This window comes from Eurytemora carolleeae, unplaced genomic scaffold, assembly GCF_000591075.1.
Source record: "Eurytemora carolleeae unplaced genomic scaffold, Eaff_2.0 scaffold144, whole genome shotgun sequence".
NCBI lineage: Eukaryota > Metazoa > Arthropoda > Copepoda > Calanoida > Temoridae > Eurytemora > Eurytemora carolleeae.
Window position 1 is genome coordinate 85,751 of NW_019396044.1, and position 18,596 is coordinate 104,346.

The 18,596-nt window shown below is 32.3% G+C and overlaps 2 protein-coding genes across 3 annotated transcripts; one reads left to right on the forward strand and one right to left on the reverse strand.

Moving 5' to 3' along the window:
• Positions 1-387: 387 nt before the first annotated feature.
• Positions 388-15,144, forward strand: LOC111701485 (vacuolar protein sorting-associated protein 33B). 2 transcript variants are annotated; one of them, XM_023472793.1, is made up of 21 exons: positions 388-499; positions 1,383-1,494; positions 2,056-2,147; positions 2,425-2,517; positions 2,639-2,699; positions 3,525-3,583; positions 4,125-4,283; positions 4,560-4,666; positions 7,603-7,675; positions 8,399-8,488; positions 9,720-9,800; positions 10,106-10,215; positions 10,749-10,854; positions 11,180-11,281; positions 11,417-11,489; positions 11,564-11,641; positions 12,363-12,412; positions 12,946-13,051; positions 13,666-13,711; positions 13,985-14,055; positions 14,811-15,143. In XM_023472793.1, exons 1-21 carry the CDS (start codon positions 425-427, stop codon positions 14,882-14,884), a joined length of 1,818 nt encoding a protein of 605 aa, XP_023328561.1. In that variant the 5' UTR covers positions 388-424; the 3' UTR covers positions 14,885-15,143. The 2 variants fall into 2 exon arrangements, with proteins under 2 accessions (XP_023328561.1, XP_023328568.1); XM_023472800.1 differs by lacking the exon at positions 2,425-2,517 and having other exon boundaries at positions 14,811-15,144.
• Positions 15,145-16,773: 1,629 nt separating this feature from the next.
• On the reverse strand, positions 16,774-18,211 carry LOC111701526 (zinc finger protein SNAI2). The gene has a single exon (XM_023472838.1). The coding sequence runs from the start codon at positions 17,934-17,936 to the stop codon at positions 17,085-17,087; it is 852 nt and encodes a 283-aa protein (XP_023328606.1). The 5' UTR covers positions 17,937-18,211; the 3' UTR covers positions 16,774-17,084.
• Positions 18,212-18,596: the final 385 nt, after the last annotated feature.

Genomic DNA, 18,596 nt, shown 5'->3' on the forward strand with positions numbered 1-18,596 from the left:
TCATATATCCACTTTGTATCCCTCTGTAGTCGAATGTTTATTATGATGCATAATATTACAGACTTATCCCCACACCTGCATAATGAACATATACGCTACTGATCATGTGCTTATTCTTCATATCTAAATGCTGTATCTATTTAGAAACAACATTATGGTGGATAATCATTATTTTAAAATTACATAACTGTATTGTAATTAAAGAAATTTCAGTTTGGTATTTAAAAAAAAACGCCTTGTTAAGACAAAAGTGTAAACTTTCTCTGTGGAACATTTAAAAAAAATATATTCGTACAAAGTAGAACAAATATACCACAAACTGCTCCTGTATGCCTGGTATAATTGAAGGAAAATCCGGTAAAAGAATTTAGGCGTACTTAAACAAGGATTCTATAATATAGTTTACTACAATTTCAGACACAAAATGGCGGGCTTGGGCCCAGACATGTCTGCCCTTATTTTGCTTTCTCGGGAGAATCTAATTGGGTGTCTAAACAAGGTTAAATATGAGACAGGGTTACTAATGGGTACGAAGAAGTGCAAATGGTCATGATTTCTTTGAAGAACGAAGGGGTTTCCCGCTCCGGGGGGGGGGGCATGTAAAAATTTATGTTCCTTGACTTGTAGCATATTGATCAATCCTAAACTCTCTTCAGAACTAAGGGTTACTGTCTTCCATTATTAGTTTTAATGGCATACAAACGATAAAAACTATCTTTAAGACATTGTAGCATGTAAGCAGTAGGATGGATAACAAGTCATCTCATATCGTCTAGGGAGATTCAGCTGTTAAAAAATGCCAACCCAGATAACATGCTTTGAACGCATGTTTCAAAGCGTGGAGAACCAAAACCGGGAATTCAATTTAAATTCAAGCCAATAGGCATTAGACATGGCTTGCTTGACATGAGGTAGGAGGAAATAGAATTGGTCTTGGATAAAACCGAAATGAAAGTTAGTATTAACAAAAAGTCTGAAATTCCTTTTATTTCATACCACTTTTTTATGGTAACAATAGCATTCACATTTACATTGTAAATTTTTTAAATCTATGGAACATTTCCGATCGATGATACCAATTCTAGTATTTTACACTAACAGTAAGGATGAATGTTATTATGAAATTTCATAATATGTTCAAAATTCGAAAAAAAATCAATTCATAAACTCAACCAAGCCAAAATGACAAACTTCAAGCGGTCATACTTCCTTAACTTCAGTGCTATATACCTCTCATTTATATCAATCGATCGGAAATGTTCCATAGATTTTAAAAATGTACAATTTTTTAAAAATTTAACCATAGTGAGTGCTACATTGTCTTAAAGATCGTTTTTGGGACACCCTGTATATTAAAAATATTTATATAAAATCTCCTATAGATCCCAGGTCGTAAGCAGCTTGTGCTTGAACCTGAGTTGACCCGTCCTCTAGATAGGATTGCTGGCATGTCAACCCTCTCCAAGACTGGGGTGGAGTCTGTTATCAAATTAGGTAAATATTGCACATCGTTTCAGGGGTAAATATTTTCTTTTTATTCGCCCCCCCCCCTCCCCTTTTTGTTAATAATTTTTTTCTCTAAAGGTTATGTTTCTGCCTAGCGAAAAACTTTATTTTAGGATTCGTATCGCTAAATTGGGGGAAATAAATGATTTTAGGGGAAAATACATTATTATTTCTATGAATGTCCAATTTTTTTATTTTCAAGATCATTAAAAATTAATCTCCCTGCACATTTTTGGAATTTATTGAAGACCCTGCAATTTTACTTTGCAATGTTCTTCATAAACATCTTATAATTGAGTAAAATTAGAACCTTTTGCTGACATAAGGGCAGTTGGTAATATAAATATTTATTTTTAAAATCTCAATATCTAAACTGATTTTCACTTATAAAATTTGATTCACATTGGTTATTATTCAACTCTGGGATTTAAATCACTATATTTTGATTAAAAACCAAACTTCTGTGAATATGATTTCAAAGTTCCAAGAATCAAATGTGTAATGTGTTTTTATAAGATCAAATAAGAATATGAAAATTTCTGTTTATAGAACGTGGACCTGTTCCCCCCATGCAACCAAATTTATCCAGGGTTTATTTTATTTCTGCAAATCTAATCCAGGCTAAATATGTAGCAGATCAGGTGATTCATCTTTTATTATGCATTCATTTATTCACCTTTATTTTATTTTTCGAAAAGGATCGTTTCAACACGTTTTTGCATCGTTTTTTGGATCGTCTATGAATCGTTTGGGTCGTTTTTGGGATATATCTTCTGTAATGATTTAAGTTTGACTAAGTCTAAGAACATTTTCTCTTTCATGCCAAATTTTGACCCTGAAAGAAAATTTAGTCAAAAAACGGCCTAAAAAGGAACCAACTGAAAACAAATCACAACTTCCAAGATTACTTTGTTGTAGATATCATCACAAATTGTTGGAGAATCCGTTCTGAGTCCTATTCATCTAGTTCTTGTTCCAAGAAAACTGACAAGTATTGAAAATCTCTTCGAGGTAGCACAAGATTATAAGAGAAATGTTGTAAGTTTAGGAAATGTAGTTAAGAAACCCATTCCCTTGCATAGATCTGATATATTCATGTCGATAATCAAAATGCTTATTAAATTTATTACAGGAAGAGGGCATATCAGGTTTTGTTACGATGCATCAGTTTTCTTGGGAGTTTATTCCTTTAGGCAACACAAATTTTGTTATTTTTATTCCTTGACTTTTAGAGAGAGAAAAAATAACATGTCGTAAGAAACATGCTGTTGTTGCACATTCTTTAAAAAAATGCCGCACATCATTGAACCTTTTCGAAAACAAAACGCGAAAACGACACGGAAAATGTGGGACCCTTTTCATTACTAAAAACAAGTTTAAAATGAATATATTATATTTATTTTGATAATAATAGTTAATTTGAATTGTCTTCACTTGTTCCTATACATGACATCTGTAGTTTATTGTAGAACTTTTTTATGTCGTTATTTTATTATTCGAAAAAAACTAATTCTGAAAACGTATCCACCCCAAAGTAGGAGTTTTGAACGTCGACTTTACGTTTAAACTCAGTAAATATACATCATGGAAACGTTTTATACGTCTCAAATAAATATTTAAAAATTTTTCCACAACACTGCCCCCTTAAAAAAAACTCCAAATAAAGTTAAATTTTATAAAAAAGCAAATCAGTAATCCGGAAATTTATCTATAGAGACCCCGCAATTGAAAATATTTTTTTTTTAAATGACGGATGGATAGCTCATACATTCTTGGTCAGACAAAGTCTTTAGGGTACCGTTCTGAATAGTGTATCTTATTCTTTAAAGGAGTCACTTAAAATTGGGTGTACAGGCTCTTTAAAATTAAATGAATTTTGGGGTTAAAGTACTAAAAAGAAATAAATTGGTGCGTTCTGTCAGATTTTGTTCTTGATTAACATATATTTCATCTGACTTTCTTCATAAAAATTGTTATATTTTTTAATTGAATTCCCAAAATCATTGGTTGTTGAGCAGATTTCGATCTGTTATCTTTGGAGCTTCCATCTTTCTTCCGTAATCAGTTTTTGGGCCAGGTGAGTGGTGAACTTTTTATTCGGATTATAGATCATAAGAAATATTTTTATCTCATAGAAAAAATATGTTTCCGTTATTTCATACGCTGTTAAAGTAAAATGGTTATAGCGTTTAATTTGAAACTATATATTAGTATTTTTATTGTTATTTTTTGAGTTTTTTTTAATGTAATTATGTCATTATATAATTATATAATTATGTAAAATATATAAATATATATACATTTTATTCCAAATAAGACACTACAGTATCTTATGTCTTGCTCCTAGCAGAGTTTTCAGAAGTCACATTTCATGATTTTTAAGCTTCAGACAGATAAGTGTTCTGTGTAGAAGCTTAAATATGCTTTTTGAATACGCTTAATCTCTATATATACTGAGACAATTATTGATATGATTCCTTTCCTTTCAACGCGGGATAGTCAAAAGTAAGTATTTGAATCGCATTACTGCACAGTGTATGGATTATGGATAACTTGATCCCGAGATTTACAGGAAAAGTTTTGACCTTTGATTAATCTTCTCACAGTTTATAATAAAGGATCACTCTGGACTGGTGTCTGTAGCACGAGCACTCTGGGGAATTCAGAGTATATATGGCGATATACCAAATCTCTTTGCTCACGGCAAAAGCGTGAAGAAACTGCTGAATTTGGTCAATGTGTTTTCCCTTCAATACGGTCAACCTAGAACTAAACAGGTCAGGCTTAGATTCCACATTTACTTCGTTCTTGCGCTGCTTTACAGAAAAGAAAGATGAAACTTTAACTTTTTACTATTTTTCACTCAAATAATTTGAGAAATTGGTAGGAAAAATTAAACTAATATATTCCCATAAATAAGTTTAATTTTTGAGATTGTGCATGTTTCATATGTAAAACTTGAGATTTAGGTTTTAAACTTGAAAAGGAATAGCTTGCCAACTAAGATTGATTTAAGTATTGCAAAAAAAAGATTAAAGTTTGTGTTTTGGTAGGCGGACATAGGATACATCTATATATTTGAGAGAGATATCGACTATGCTTCCTGTCTTCTCTCTCCACTCACATACGAGGGTCTTTTAGACGAGGTATTCGGCATCAGGTAAGATCATAAGAACTACTGATAGGCATAATTTTTTGGTCCGTTTAACATTGAATTTGTTTTTAGACTATATATCTATATATCTGATATATGATTGATATTACAAAATTGAATGTTAGACAAGTTTGCCTATACAACGTTTTTACCCTGACGAAAGATATTAACCACAACGATTTTACAATTCAAATCGTTTTACGTTTTTTGTTTAGGTTAATATTTTGTTTGGAGAAAAAAATTCCCTAATTTAATGTAATAAACGCGAACTTTTCGAGAATACAATTTATCAATGTGATAAATATCTCATTTCTGAACGTGGAAAAAACCCTAAATGTCTCAAAATAGAAAATTTAAAGGGGATTTTAAAGACGTTCCAGAGCTGGGAACTTTTAAATGGTGGAAATCGGGATTAAGGCTTAATCCACTCTTTTTCTTAATCTCCAGATTAACATAATCTTGCAAGATTATCTTAAAAGTGTATGAAAAACGATAAAATTCAAATAAATATTTAATCATCTGAGAAACTGTATGAGTGTAGCAGCCAATCAGAGAAAAGCGGGCAACCAATGAGAGAACAGAAATATTCTCATTGATGAAAACAATTACGGATATCCAAGGAGAGAGAAAAAGAGTGGACTAAGGACTAAAATGAAAAGTTTCCACAGTGGATATTCGGATCAAGAAGTCAGGATTAAAGTTTATCCATTCTAAAGTTTTCAGCTCTGATCTAATCTTCTCTTTTTTTCAGAGGTATTTTTATTTCTTAAAATAAACCTGGAGGTGTCTAATGTTATTTCTTTTCTGAGAATGTTGTGGGATATATCTGGAAATTGTTTGGATACCAATACCATTTCATTCTATTTATATATTTGATTTTCACTGTCTAGATGATAAATGATATATTTGGCGTTGTAATACAATATTAATAGATTATCAAGTACAAAAGATGGCAACGTAGAATTTGTATACTCTCAGTACAACAGTATTAGGGTTTCCATTCGCAAAACTTTTGCGCAATTTTTGCGGAACAAAACGCAAAATTTTTCTTTCTTTGCGCATCAGTTTTGCGCGAAAATGAAACAATTTGCGCAATCATTCGCAAAAGTCATTTCGCGCAAAATTGCCCTAGTCCGCTTTTGCGAAACTCAAGTTTTGCGCAATTCCGGAATTTCCTAAATTTCCTAAATTTCCTTAGAATTCAATTCTGGAAAAATCTTGTTTTGGTCACTTTTAAATAATTGACAAATGACAGTTAAGAAGAGTTCAAATCTCACAATTTTCTCGATTTCACAATTTTAGTTTTGGACATGCATATTTCCTAAAAGTGGATTCTTCAGGCATTGGTTACTTTCTTGAATTTTTATATGAGATTAAAAAGATTTCAGAACTTTGATTAAAAAAATTTAAGAATATAATTCATACTTGATTAGGCAAAGCTTTTAAGGGTCGCTTGAAATTATTTAATAGGATTAAAATATTGCCAAGTTTCACACTCTCTAATTTCTATTCAATTAATTTTGGTCCCTTAATTTAAACTTTTTGTAACTGGAAGTAACCAAATGAGTGTAGTATAATCGTTATCATACTCGTATGTTAATATTTTTTTTATGTATGGAATAAATCTTCAGTTGTTTAATTCTAAGCTTAGAATATCAATTTTTACCAATTTGCCTAAAAAGTTACATTTTGCCAAAAACTTGCCGTTTTGCGCAAATTGCGCAAAACTAAAATTTCATTTGATGCGCAGCTTTCGCAAAAATTATTTCCGGTTTTGCGCAAATTGCGCAAAAACATAGTGCAAAACCGCGCAAAACTCATTGCGTTTCATGCGCAAAAATAGCGCAAAAGTTCACAAAAAAAATTGCGCGAAAATAGCGCAAATTTTGCGCAAAAGATTTAGCCATTTCGTGGAAACCCTAAACAGTATTTTTACGTCACAAGTGTCAACTCAGTTGTTGTGTCCGACAAGATTATTAATAATAGTGACAATTTTAGACTAAGTGCTTATCTTACAGTGAAATAAGTGAAATTGTATGTGTTATTTATTTTCTTTTTTTTACTTTTTGTTTAATTTTGGAAAACGTGTCAACTAATGTGAGAAAATTTTTCCTTGTTATATTTGACACTTAGGGCGTCGTGTATAATTGGTCCATTTCTTTGTTGCCGCCGGTGTATACTTGATAATTTTTTTGATACATGCGTATTTTTTAAACATTTTTTTTGTCTTATTAAAGGGGTAATTTGGTTAGGTATGGTAGTTGAATTGTGAGTGCAGTATTATCAAATGAAATATTAGGATTCATTTGATAACTATATTAAAACGTTTTTACGTTCCATAATTGCTACATAAGACCTAAAACTCGGTTCTTCAAAAATTACGAGATTCAGTTTTAAAAATCTGTCAATAACCTGTATCAAAAACGTTAGAATTTTTTTTTATAAACTATTGCAAGTTAGGAATTTATCTTAAAATAAATCATCGATGAAATCAATAGTAGAATCAATTCTTTCTTTATTGTTATTGTCTTGAAATTTTATTTTTTATTTATTTATTTGCAATGAAATTCAAGCAAATCTCTTGGAAACATTTTAGATAAGAATGGATTTTTACGGTGGACTGAATGAAATACCTATTTTCGAAAATAAGACTTGTTTCTAAACTTGACATTAGTTTATTGCAGAATTACTGTTGTTACATTTTTCATCCGGGTTATTAACACATTTCAATAATCTTGTTAGGAAACCACCAGAGTTATCCTCATGAGTCATGGTTTGATTTTTAAAGAGCAAGTTCGCCATCTTCTGTAGCAATAACATAACGTAAAAACGTCTTTTAAGTATCAAATAAATCCTGATATTTATTCTACAATTCTTCACTCTCAGTTAAATTTCCATTTCTAGCCAGTCACTCCCTTTAATGAAAGCTTAATTTTTAAAAGCTGCGGAACTGTGGAATTTCCTAAAGAAGTGACTGGAACTGACACAACAACTAAACTACAACTTTCTTCCAAGGAAATCATTTCTAAAAAAACCTAAAACTTTATTTTCTTTGAAATAAAGAATAAAACATATTTTCAAGGCTCAGTTTCATTTGCAATAATTACATTTGCCATAATACATTTGCCATAAGTAACACTTGCCATAAGTCACACTTGCCTTAAGTTACACTTGCCATAATGGTTACACTTGCCATACTTACACTTGCTATAATTACTTTTGCCATAATTCAAATCAAATTTGGTTTGAATTAATTTATGAGCTATCAGGTTTAGGTACTCTTCTATGGGAAGAGTATTATACTGTAGGACAATGTTAGCAATCCTCTCATAGTGACTCTTCACCAAGCTCTTTCTTTCAGCTCTAGAAAATATGGAGCTGAATCTGTTTTAAAACAATGAGAAAACTAAAATTGCGAATTTTCATTGGAAAATTTCCCGCATTTGCAATAAAAAAGACAGATTTACATATTTTTGAAAATTAGAAAATTATGACAAAAGTAATTATAGCAAGTGTAATTATGGCAAGTGTAACCATTATGGCAAGTGTTACTTATGGCAAAAGTATTATGTCAAGTGTAATTACGGCAAAAATATTATGGCAAATGAAACTGAGCTATTTTCAATTAAAATGTGCAATACTTAAATTACAAAATCTTAAGAGCAAGGTTATTTTTGAAGAAAAGTAAATGATTAGAAAAAATTTGTTATTTTATATTGTGAAAAATTAATGACGCAGGATAAAATGTTCGAAAAAATACGGAATAAACATTTTGCGACAATTTTCTCGGTCCTGGGCGTAACAGCTAAGCAACTTTCAGCAGCACAGGTACAGTTCAGTTTTCTTTTAGATGAATTAAACTATTTTATACAGTACTAGGCTTTCTTTCGCGCCCATCTTCTATATCAATTGAACACTTTCTCTTTGTATAAATTGTAAAACAAAAACTAAAAAAAGTTTTTAGATTTCATAAAAAAAATTCTTGGATTTTCAATATTTAATGTAAATAGAATTTTGTTGGAGTATAAATTTGAAATTTTAACCTTTCATAAATCTATATTCATTTATTCATTTATTCATTTATTCATTTATTCATTTATTCATTTATTCATTTATTCATTTATTCATTTATTCATTTTCTTCATCTTTGTCGAACAAATTATCATAATTATCATTAAAGATGTATCTAGACTGCTTTTATTCATACCACGTAAAACTAAAGTAATTGCAATTATGATTGATATAATATTATGACTTTTCGTCTTGAAGACAAAGTAAGAGGACCAGTTTTTTTGAATTTCTAATATGTTAACAAATAAATTAGCTTTTTCATACTTGACTTAAAATCAAAAGTAGAGGTCACGAAATCGTACCAGTAATGTAATTTCGCATAAATTTAACATGTTTCTTCTTTCTAGTTCAGTGTTCAGCATCAAGTATTTTTAGGGTTAAATAAAAAATTAAGCTAGATATTTTGTAACTTGTAACGTAACAGTTATTACTGAAATTCTGAGATTTTTTTAAAAATTATCAGTACAAGTTTTATAGATATTTTTAAGCATGGTTTTGTTCAAAGTAAATTAATTATTTTACCCCGTCTTTTGACAAACCTAGCCGATCCACGAGAGCGAGATTTTAAGTCGAGTAAAATCGCGCTCGTTAAAAAAACCGTTAAAAAGTTGGAAAATTATCGTTTGAACGAAAAAATAGTTTATTTGAGAAATTAAGAAAAGATTGAAAAATTAAGCTAAATATTTCGGAATTTTGTAACGGTTATTTCTAAGACTTTTTCTTAAAAATAACTAATTATAAATTAAAACTAAATCCTTGGCGCCTTTTCTAAGAAGAAAACATAAAGAAGACGTCTTTCATTCTGGTTTTTATTATTCATTTATTTACAACCTTATAAATTCACTGATTAATTGTCCTACTTATAAAATCTTTTGTTTTTTAAATATTTATTATATAAACTTTTTTTAAAATATTTATTATATTAACTTTTATTTAAATATTTATTATATCAACTTTTTTTTAAATATTTATTATATCAATGCCGCAGGCCGCAGCATCCAGTATGAATATAAACGAGATGAAGAGTTTTGTGCAAAATGATCTCAAACATATGAAAACGCAGTCAAAGGTGAATTTTGTAAAAGGAAAATTAATTATCTTACCGGCTTTCGACCTGCACCATTACCACTCAGCTAACATCAATATGTATTCTCGATCGTTGCATAACTTGTGTTTAATTTTATCGTATTTTTGAGTTAATCAAATAAGTTCGTTTATTTTAATACTGTATTTTCGATCAATAAAGTTTATTAGAAGAATGTTAAGTAACCTCCCGTTATTAGAAAATTCGCGAGAAAAAAAATTTATTTCAAAAAACGAAAAACAGCATTTATTTGACTTCAGAAATTAGCAAAATAATTGTTTTTCCTACAGGCTGTTGCATTGCATATTGGAGCAAGTGAGAGAATACAGAAACTGAAGGGAAGGATGTTGGAAACACAACTACCAGTGGAACATACGATTATTTCTGCAGAAAACATAAGGTATACAAAAAAGTTTGATTTAATGTAGAAATATTTAACAATTTCATTTGGCTCCTTTGCCCGCTATATTCAATAATATATTTTTTTTGTAACATACAAGGGCGCATATAATAGGAATAAATCTAGGAGGGAATAAATATAAGACACATAAAAGACTAATTAAACGGCACTATCAGTTCAATTACTCTTGCAAGACTTAATTTCAAAACGGCTGGGGGATGCAATGTTTACGAGGTAAGCAAATTTAAAAACAAAAATTGTACTTTTACCTTCTCCAAGTTTAAGTCTTCTTTGTTTTGATGTTCTTCAGTTTAACATGGACAAAGGAAAGTTTCTTAATCTCTTTCAACGTATCTAACATGACTAAAAGACGACGACGACGTTCATTTCGCTTTTTAAAGGTGCAGTGAAATCTTATTCTAATCTTAAACTAATCAAAATTATTCTTCATTTTAAAATACTCATTAAAACACAATATTTCTTATTTTCTTAATTTTAATACACAAATGAAAACACAATATGATTTTTTACAGGGATAGTATTACTTATATAGAGGAGAGAATGGCTCAGTTAGTTCCAGCCAATATTTCACTTCGGTTAATTTGTCTTCTCTCATATTGTTCTGATGGTTTAACTCAGGGAGGCATATTTTTTGTAAACGTTTTTGAAATTTTCCTTTCTCATACTTTTCCATCCACTTCTTCCATTTCCAGAGTTTGCCCTGCAGACTCCCTATATGTTTCCTCTGCCCTCGGGCTATCCTTACTTAATTCCTATAATGATAAATCTATAAATAAATCAAGACATTCGTATATATGTTGCCAATAGCAAGTAAAACGGCTGGACCGAATGATCTTAAATTTATTTAGGGAACCCATGGAAATTTTTTCCAAAAATCAAAATTTCAAAAAAATGATATCACGAACAACACCGGCCCTTCAGCTAGTATTAAATATGTCTCTAGAATGATTATACCCGGTTAAAAACTCAGTATATCCAGGCCTACGGGTTTCATCATATAATTACCTGGTCCAATCTTACCAATCTTGGACTTATCAAAATCAAGGAAAATGCACATTTTGGTTTTTTAACAATGTTAAATAAACAATAATTATTCTAGGCAACAACCTCTCATAGAAAATTTTAAAAGTTTATTTGGTTGAAAGATATTTATCATTGATCCAAGTGCATCTTCGAGTAGGGAGGAGAGCTTGGAAAGATTGGGGTTGTATCCCAGGTAGCTGGGTTGGTCGGAGCTCAGAACAAAACAACAGGTCTATTTAAGTTTTTAAAATAACTAAATCTTCATAAAGCTTCGTGCCTTAACTTAACTTCAAGATTTTCTTAGGTTTTCAGGGACTGGTTAGAAAGTTAGGCCTGGTCAGCTCTTCAGAAAACCTTAGTTTATCAGATCCAAATACTCCAGGTAGGAGGATATATTAGATCCATATACTCCAGGTTGGAGGATATACTAGATCCAAATACTCCAGGTAGGAGATATCTCATTAATCCTTGATCATACAAAGATATCTCATTAATCCTTGATCATACAAAGATATCTCATTAATCCTTGATTATACAACGATATCTCATTAATCCTTGATCATACAAAGATATCTCAATAATCCTTGATCAAACAACGATATCTCATTATTCTTTGATCAAAATAAAAGATATCGCATTATTCCTTGATCTAAAAATAATCGATAAAAAAGGATAACAATTAAATGCAGACATAAATATAATCATAAATTCAAAAGTAAAAAATGAGAAAAGTCTTAGAATAAGCATTACAGAGCGATTTCTATAACAAGGAATTTCCAAATTAATGGTTTCTATGGTTAGAAAACGCCCAGATTCCTATTGATCGGGTTATGCTCAGTTTTATAAGGCAAAAAACGAGCAAAAGGCCTTTTGCTTGCTTTTTATAAGGCAGAAAATGAGCAAAAGTACTTTTGCTCGCTGTTTATAAGGCAGAAAACGAGCAAAAGTTCTTTTGCTCGCTTTTTATAAGGCAGAAAACGAGCAAAAGGCATTTTGTTCGCTTTTTATAAGGCAGAAAACGAGCAAAAGGCCCTTTGCTTGTCTTTAAGGGCGAGAAAGTGTTTTAGAACCCCAACTGTTTACTCTCATATTTAACCGTTTAGGGTACGTGTTTAACGGAGCCTATACTCCTGTCGCCTGTAAGGTTGTTCAGGTATTTAACTTAGACAAACTTAATACAGTGCACCCATGAAAGTGTAAGAATATGAACAAGACTGTTTCTGTTAAACTTGTGATTTAAAGTAGTCCATTGAACAATATCAATTGTGCACTGTTTACATTGTGTTTTATAACATCAAATACACATGAGATTGCTTTAATGTCGTGTCTTTCTATTCTATTAAGTGCATTACCCGAAAGCAAAATACTTCTGTAGAAAATAGGAAGTTGGTGAATTTGGAATTTGGTTGTGTATTTGTAAGGTTTTAATATTTCCTAAATGCCTGAATATCAGGTAAATTTCCCAAATGCCCACCTGGGTCTTTGGGGAATTTCAAATTTTGACATTTTTGATAATTGCTGTCACTCACTCCTAAAGTGCAGTTATGGGTCCCACTGTACTATTTTTGGATTTTAAATATGCCAAACAAAGGTTTTTGGCGTATGCCTTTTTATTTCTTGTATTTTTTATTTTTTCATCCATTAAACAATAAATATATCTTTGCAACATAAAATACTAATATCTAGGAATTGATAAAAGCAGTTTCACTGACAGGAAAGACTGGGGCTGCAGGCGCAAAAACCAGCTTTAGTGGGACTTCACTTGTGACTGAAGCTTTGAAATTTTCACCAGGAAATATATAAATGACTGCAATTCCATGATAATGTTAATTATTAACTTTATATTAGTGAATGTACAATTTCTACATAATCTTAGTTTATGAAATCAATGTTTAAACATAGAAAACTAAAAAAAGTATACGCATTTAGTTCTGTATTGAGGAGAACTGAAAAATATTAGTAGACTATGAAATCATAAAATGTCGTCTTCATTTCAAATTATCAAAATATAGTTTTTATTCGCGAGTTAATACTTTTTAATACCCTTTTCACAACGATTAAGTTCTGTAGTTATTACAGCATAGCTTTTAATTTAGGACATTTTGCTGAAATGGTTAAAATTTTAGGGGGCACTGGTGTAAAAATATGTAAAAAAAGTAATCTCGTTTGTATGTTTGTTTGTATGTCCGATCCCAACTCATACACTCCATGACCGATTTGCCTCAAATTTTGATTATGGAACTTGGGAGAACCACGGGAATGTTAATAGCTTGGTTTTTAGATTTTAAGTTGAGTAAGAAGGCTGAAATCGTAATTTACGACCGAGCGTGGGTAAACGGCGGGAATAGCTATTAGTACTCTGAGCAACGCTGGGCTTTTAAGCTAGTATTATATATTTGTGTTCAGGAGAAACTATTATTGACATGAAGAGTCCTGGTGCACCCAAACTGGGGTACGTTTATTTAAATGCATGAAACCAGGATATGCTTAGTTTTTGTTGCGGATCCGGTTTCTTGATTTTTTCTAACGGAAATTTATTTTATTCAGTTAAAAATTAAAGAAGTTCTAATAATTAATAAAGCAGAGTGTCGAAGCTCGGAATACGTGGCTTTGCAAATTTGCTACCTAGTTTTATGACACCATTGAGAAAAAATCAAAAAGATGAAAGACATGTTATTTGTGTTCTACAAACTTTTAGCATCAATTTTAAATACAATGTTTACAGGCTTGTGCTTTTTGTTGGAGGGTACACTATGGCTGAAGTTGCAGCTTTCAGATGGCTACAAGCGGCCACAGGTTTTTTTTTATCAAATTAAGCTTATTTTAGGTCTTCTAAAGTTGGATCAAAAGCAATTCTTAGTTACATTAACATTTGTCTCTGGGTGGGGGCTTAGTCCCCAATCCCCATAGCCCACGGCCCTTATCTTTGAACTTAGAGAATGGAGGGGCTGGTGATATATTGGTCACATGAGATGAAGCAATAACTGCTCTGTGATGCCAGTAGATGTTATGGAACCCGACCAACACGGAAACGGATCAAAAACGACTTTTAAGGAATTTCGTTTTTTTTTAGAAATTCGAGGAAATCCTTAATAGTTCAGAATTGTCGAATATTTTGTATCCGTTTCCCAATATTTATAGTTGAATGGTTTCCTCCTTTTTTGGTCCGTTTCCTCATGTTTTTGATCCGTTTGCGCTTTTTACAAGAACTTGAAATGGTGAAATGGACTGGTGTTCTAATTTTAAGTGAGACGTTTATTGGATACAAACAAACAGACAAGCCAAATTTATATATAGATATGTGTGTGTATTTATATATATAAAAGACACCATACAAAGCATCTTATCATTCAAAATAGATAACATTTAAGGGTTCATTTGCATCAAAAGCACATACAATTTATCACCAATTCCAATTTTTTGTATGCTTTCAAAGGGGGTCTGGATGAAATACATGTATCAATAAATTTGTTTTATAAAAATCTGGAGAAAAAATTTTTTAAAAAATAAACTGTTTAAAAAGTCGAAATAACTTTTTTTTGTTAATATAGGTTGGGAGTTGATCATTGCTGGGACTGGGAACATATCAGCTAACCATATAATCAGCCAGTGTGAGAAACTGTGAACCAGACAAGCAAGAGGGGCAACAAATGAAAAATTGGTTTTAAAGAATTTATTCTTAGATAAAAACTATGCTGGCTTTTAAGTTTAAAGGGACTGTTTGCTTAATTTAGAGTGTCTCCATGCAAATATGGCAATGCCTGATTTACAGCGGTACTCTTAAAACGTTATTCGGATCAACAATTTGACAAATATTGTCGTTATTTTAGGTTTAAAAGTGATTTTGATAGTTCTTGTATAAAGGGGGGGGGGGCATGAAACGTATTACTCTCCGGAAAATTTAAACAGTGTTTAAACATAACTTAGAATTGTCGTAGGAGGCTGATTTTTTGCATGCAAACCCAGAATTATGTATATTACATGCATTTTTTGGTTTTGGAGGAATCTGAGCAAAAAATTTTAAAAATTAGTTTTGTGCACAAGAATGGATTTCTCTGATCTAAATACCTATTAAATTACACACAACATGAAAAACTGCCCAGCAACTGGCCAGCAGCGCGCCGATCAGAGTCCTGAAACTTAATTTTTTTACTTAAGAAAGAGAATCGTTGTTTCTAGTACCCCAGAATCTACATACTACATACGACAGGATGACCCAGAAGGTGACTGCTGGCTGCTAGCACGTTTTTACTAAGAAATGGGTCCTTGTGCCCAATTACCTATAAATCGACATACAACATGTAAAATATGTGGGAAGATTACCCATAATGGAACTGCTGGTTACTAGTGCGCCGGTCAGAATGCTCCAATATTAAATTTGACGTCGGAAATGAATTTCTCGTGCCCAATAACCTATAAATCGACATACAACATGTAAATATGTTGAAAGATGACCCATAATGGAACTGCTGGTTACTAGCGCGCCGGTCAGAATGCTCCAATATTAAATTTGACCTCGGAAATGAATTTCGCGTGCCAAATTACCTATAAATCGACATACTACATGTAAATATGTGGGAAGATGACCCATTATGGATCTGCTGGTTACTAGCGCGCCGGTCAGAATGCTCCAATATTAAATTTGACCTCGGAAATTAATTTTGTGTGCCAAATTACTTACAAATCGACATACAACATGTAGATATGTGGGAAGATGGCCCATAATGAAACTTCCGGCTACTAGCGCGCCGGTCAGACTGCTCGAATATTTATTTTGACCTCAGAAATGAGTTTCTCGTGCCAAATTACCAATAAATCGACATACAACATGTATAAAATGTACTAAGATGACCCAAATTGTAATAGTTGGCTACTAGCGCGCCGGTAAAAATGCTCCAATGTCTATTTTGACCTCGAAAATGAATTTCTTGTCCCAATTTTGCTATAGTTTGATGTATCACATGCAACTGTTATTCTAACTTAGGCCAAACTTAGCACATAAGTATTCAAAGATATTTTCTTTTCTTGCGCGCGCGCGCGGACATTGTCTTTGGAGGTGAATTTTTTAGAGCATATTTGTTTCAAGAGTGTCAGGAAAAATGTTCAAGTTCAATTAATGAAGTTAACATTGATTTACTGTCAAAAAAAATCGCATTTTTTCACAAAAAGCGCGCGCGCGAACTTATGCACAGATTCTTTCAAAACCTAAAAATGCATGTAATATACATAATTCTGAGTTTGCATGCAAAAAATTAGCCTCCTACGACAATTCTAAGTTATGTTTAAACACTGTTTAAATTTTCCGGAGAGTAATACTTTTCTGGCCTTCCACCCCCTTTCCTGCAGTATAAATTTTGTAGAGAAACCAAAATGAAAAATTATCAGTTTTTTAAATTCATAAACATTCGTATATAATTCATATTTGATCAGACCACGCTTTCAAGGATACCAGACAGTGTCCTCTTTGCATGTAAGGTCACTTGAATTTACGCTTACAGTCCCTTTAATGTTAGTTAATAAAGCATTTAAAATATTTAAAAATGTGTTTAATTATGTGATAATATAAATATTGATATCTTGCGCGCAGAAGTTTCTTGATTTTGGTTTCCTTTATTGATTTTATTTATTACTAAAATTTCTGTTTTATTTTTATGAAGATAAAATAAAAATGTTAGATTAACACAGATGTATATTTTTAGGACTATGTACATACATATATTGATTTACAACTTGGAACGATGTTTTGTATATGATTTCAAACAGTAAACATTTCATGACATATTAAAGCGAAGGTACATATGTTTATTTTTATAAAGATTTCAGTTTTATCCCTTGCCTCCAGACCTTCCCCGAGAACACCCTGACTCTTCATGCTTTGACAAATAAGACTTCAGAGCAAATGCTTTGCTACATCTGTTGCAGGAAAATGGTTTTTCTGAGGAATGTGTTTGTGTGTGTGCTCTCAGATTGCTTTTATCTGCAAACCCTTTGCTGCAGATAGTACACGAAAATGGTTTTTCTCCCGTGTGTGTTCTTATGTGTCCCTGGAGCAACCATGGACGAGAGAAAGTTTTTCCACAGAATTGACATTTGCAGCCGCCTCCATGGGTTCTCATGTGCATTGATAAAGCAGAGGAGCTTCCATAAGATTTACTGCATAGATCACACTTATTCCTGGTTCTGTGGGTCAATTTGTGACGATCAAGATTGCTCCGATTACTGTATTCTTTATAACAGTGTTCACATCTATAACTCAGATTGCTTAAGTTTAGCAAGGTTGGATTTATGGTTCTTGAGGACACTTTTGGACTACAGGGTGTGGGGGACCCTAGATAGGGGCTAAATCGGTCAGAGAATGGACTGGATGCACGTAAAGACTTGATAGATAAATCAAGCGGTTGGTCCTGAGGTTCAAGGTAGTTTGAATTAACCGATGGTACAGAGAAGAAAGGAATATTAGTACTGGGAGGAGATACAGAATCTGTCCTAAACCCAGGAGATGACCGGTGGGAGGATAAATCATCCTCAGGATAATGTCTCGAGTCCGCGAGGTCTTCAGCTTTCCAAAATTCTGGATTAGAGTTTACTTGTTCATAACCTGGAGGCCAGAGTGGGAACCTAGCCTGAAGACCCAGGGAAAGAAGTTGAAGTCTCCATTTCACAAGATCGAACTCCATTCTACAATGTCACGGGTAGTATAAGCTATAGTTATAGTTAGATCTGAGAGGTTGGAACTGCTCTGGGTTCAATGGTAAACTGCGCTAGATTCTCCGTAAGAATTATATTAAGGGCTCCGACTTCCGGTCAGATCATCGGTCATCTAGATCTCAGGACAGGGAATGGGGGGGGGCCACCTGGTGTATTTGTCTGTATGTGCGGAGTGAGGTTGACCGGACCGTTCTAAACCGGAACTCTTGTTGCTATAGACAACCCGACCTGTATGTGGGGGGAGGTAATTNGGGGTGAGTAATATCATGAGAAACCTTATCCAGTGTCGAGTACACGATACTGTTCCCAGGAACTAAAAGTCGGTCAACCTAGGGCAGGCTCCAAATAGTCGGATATTAAACACTAAATATCACTTTTAAAATTGGTAATAAAACCACCTACATACTTTCATATCATAAAAATCTCATGGAAAATTGCATAACCATTATTATCATGTCTAGAACTGTACCTATTAACATGAGTATTTTTTTTATAAAATCATGACTTTTTTCAAAGTTTTAATTTAAAAAGTTATCTCATCCGTAATTCATAATTAATTTTTATCACTACAGTGTCAGTTTCTGTTTGACAAGTAAATTGAGTTTACACAGGAGGTACAAATATAGAAA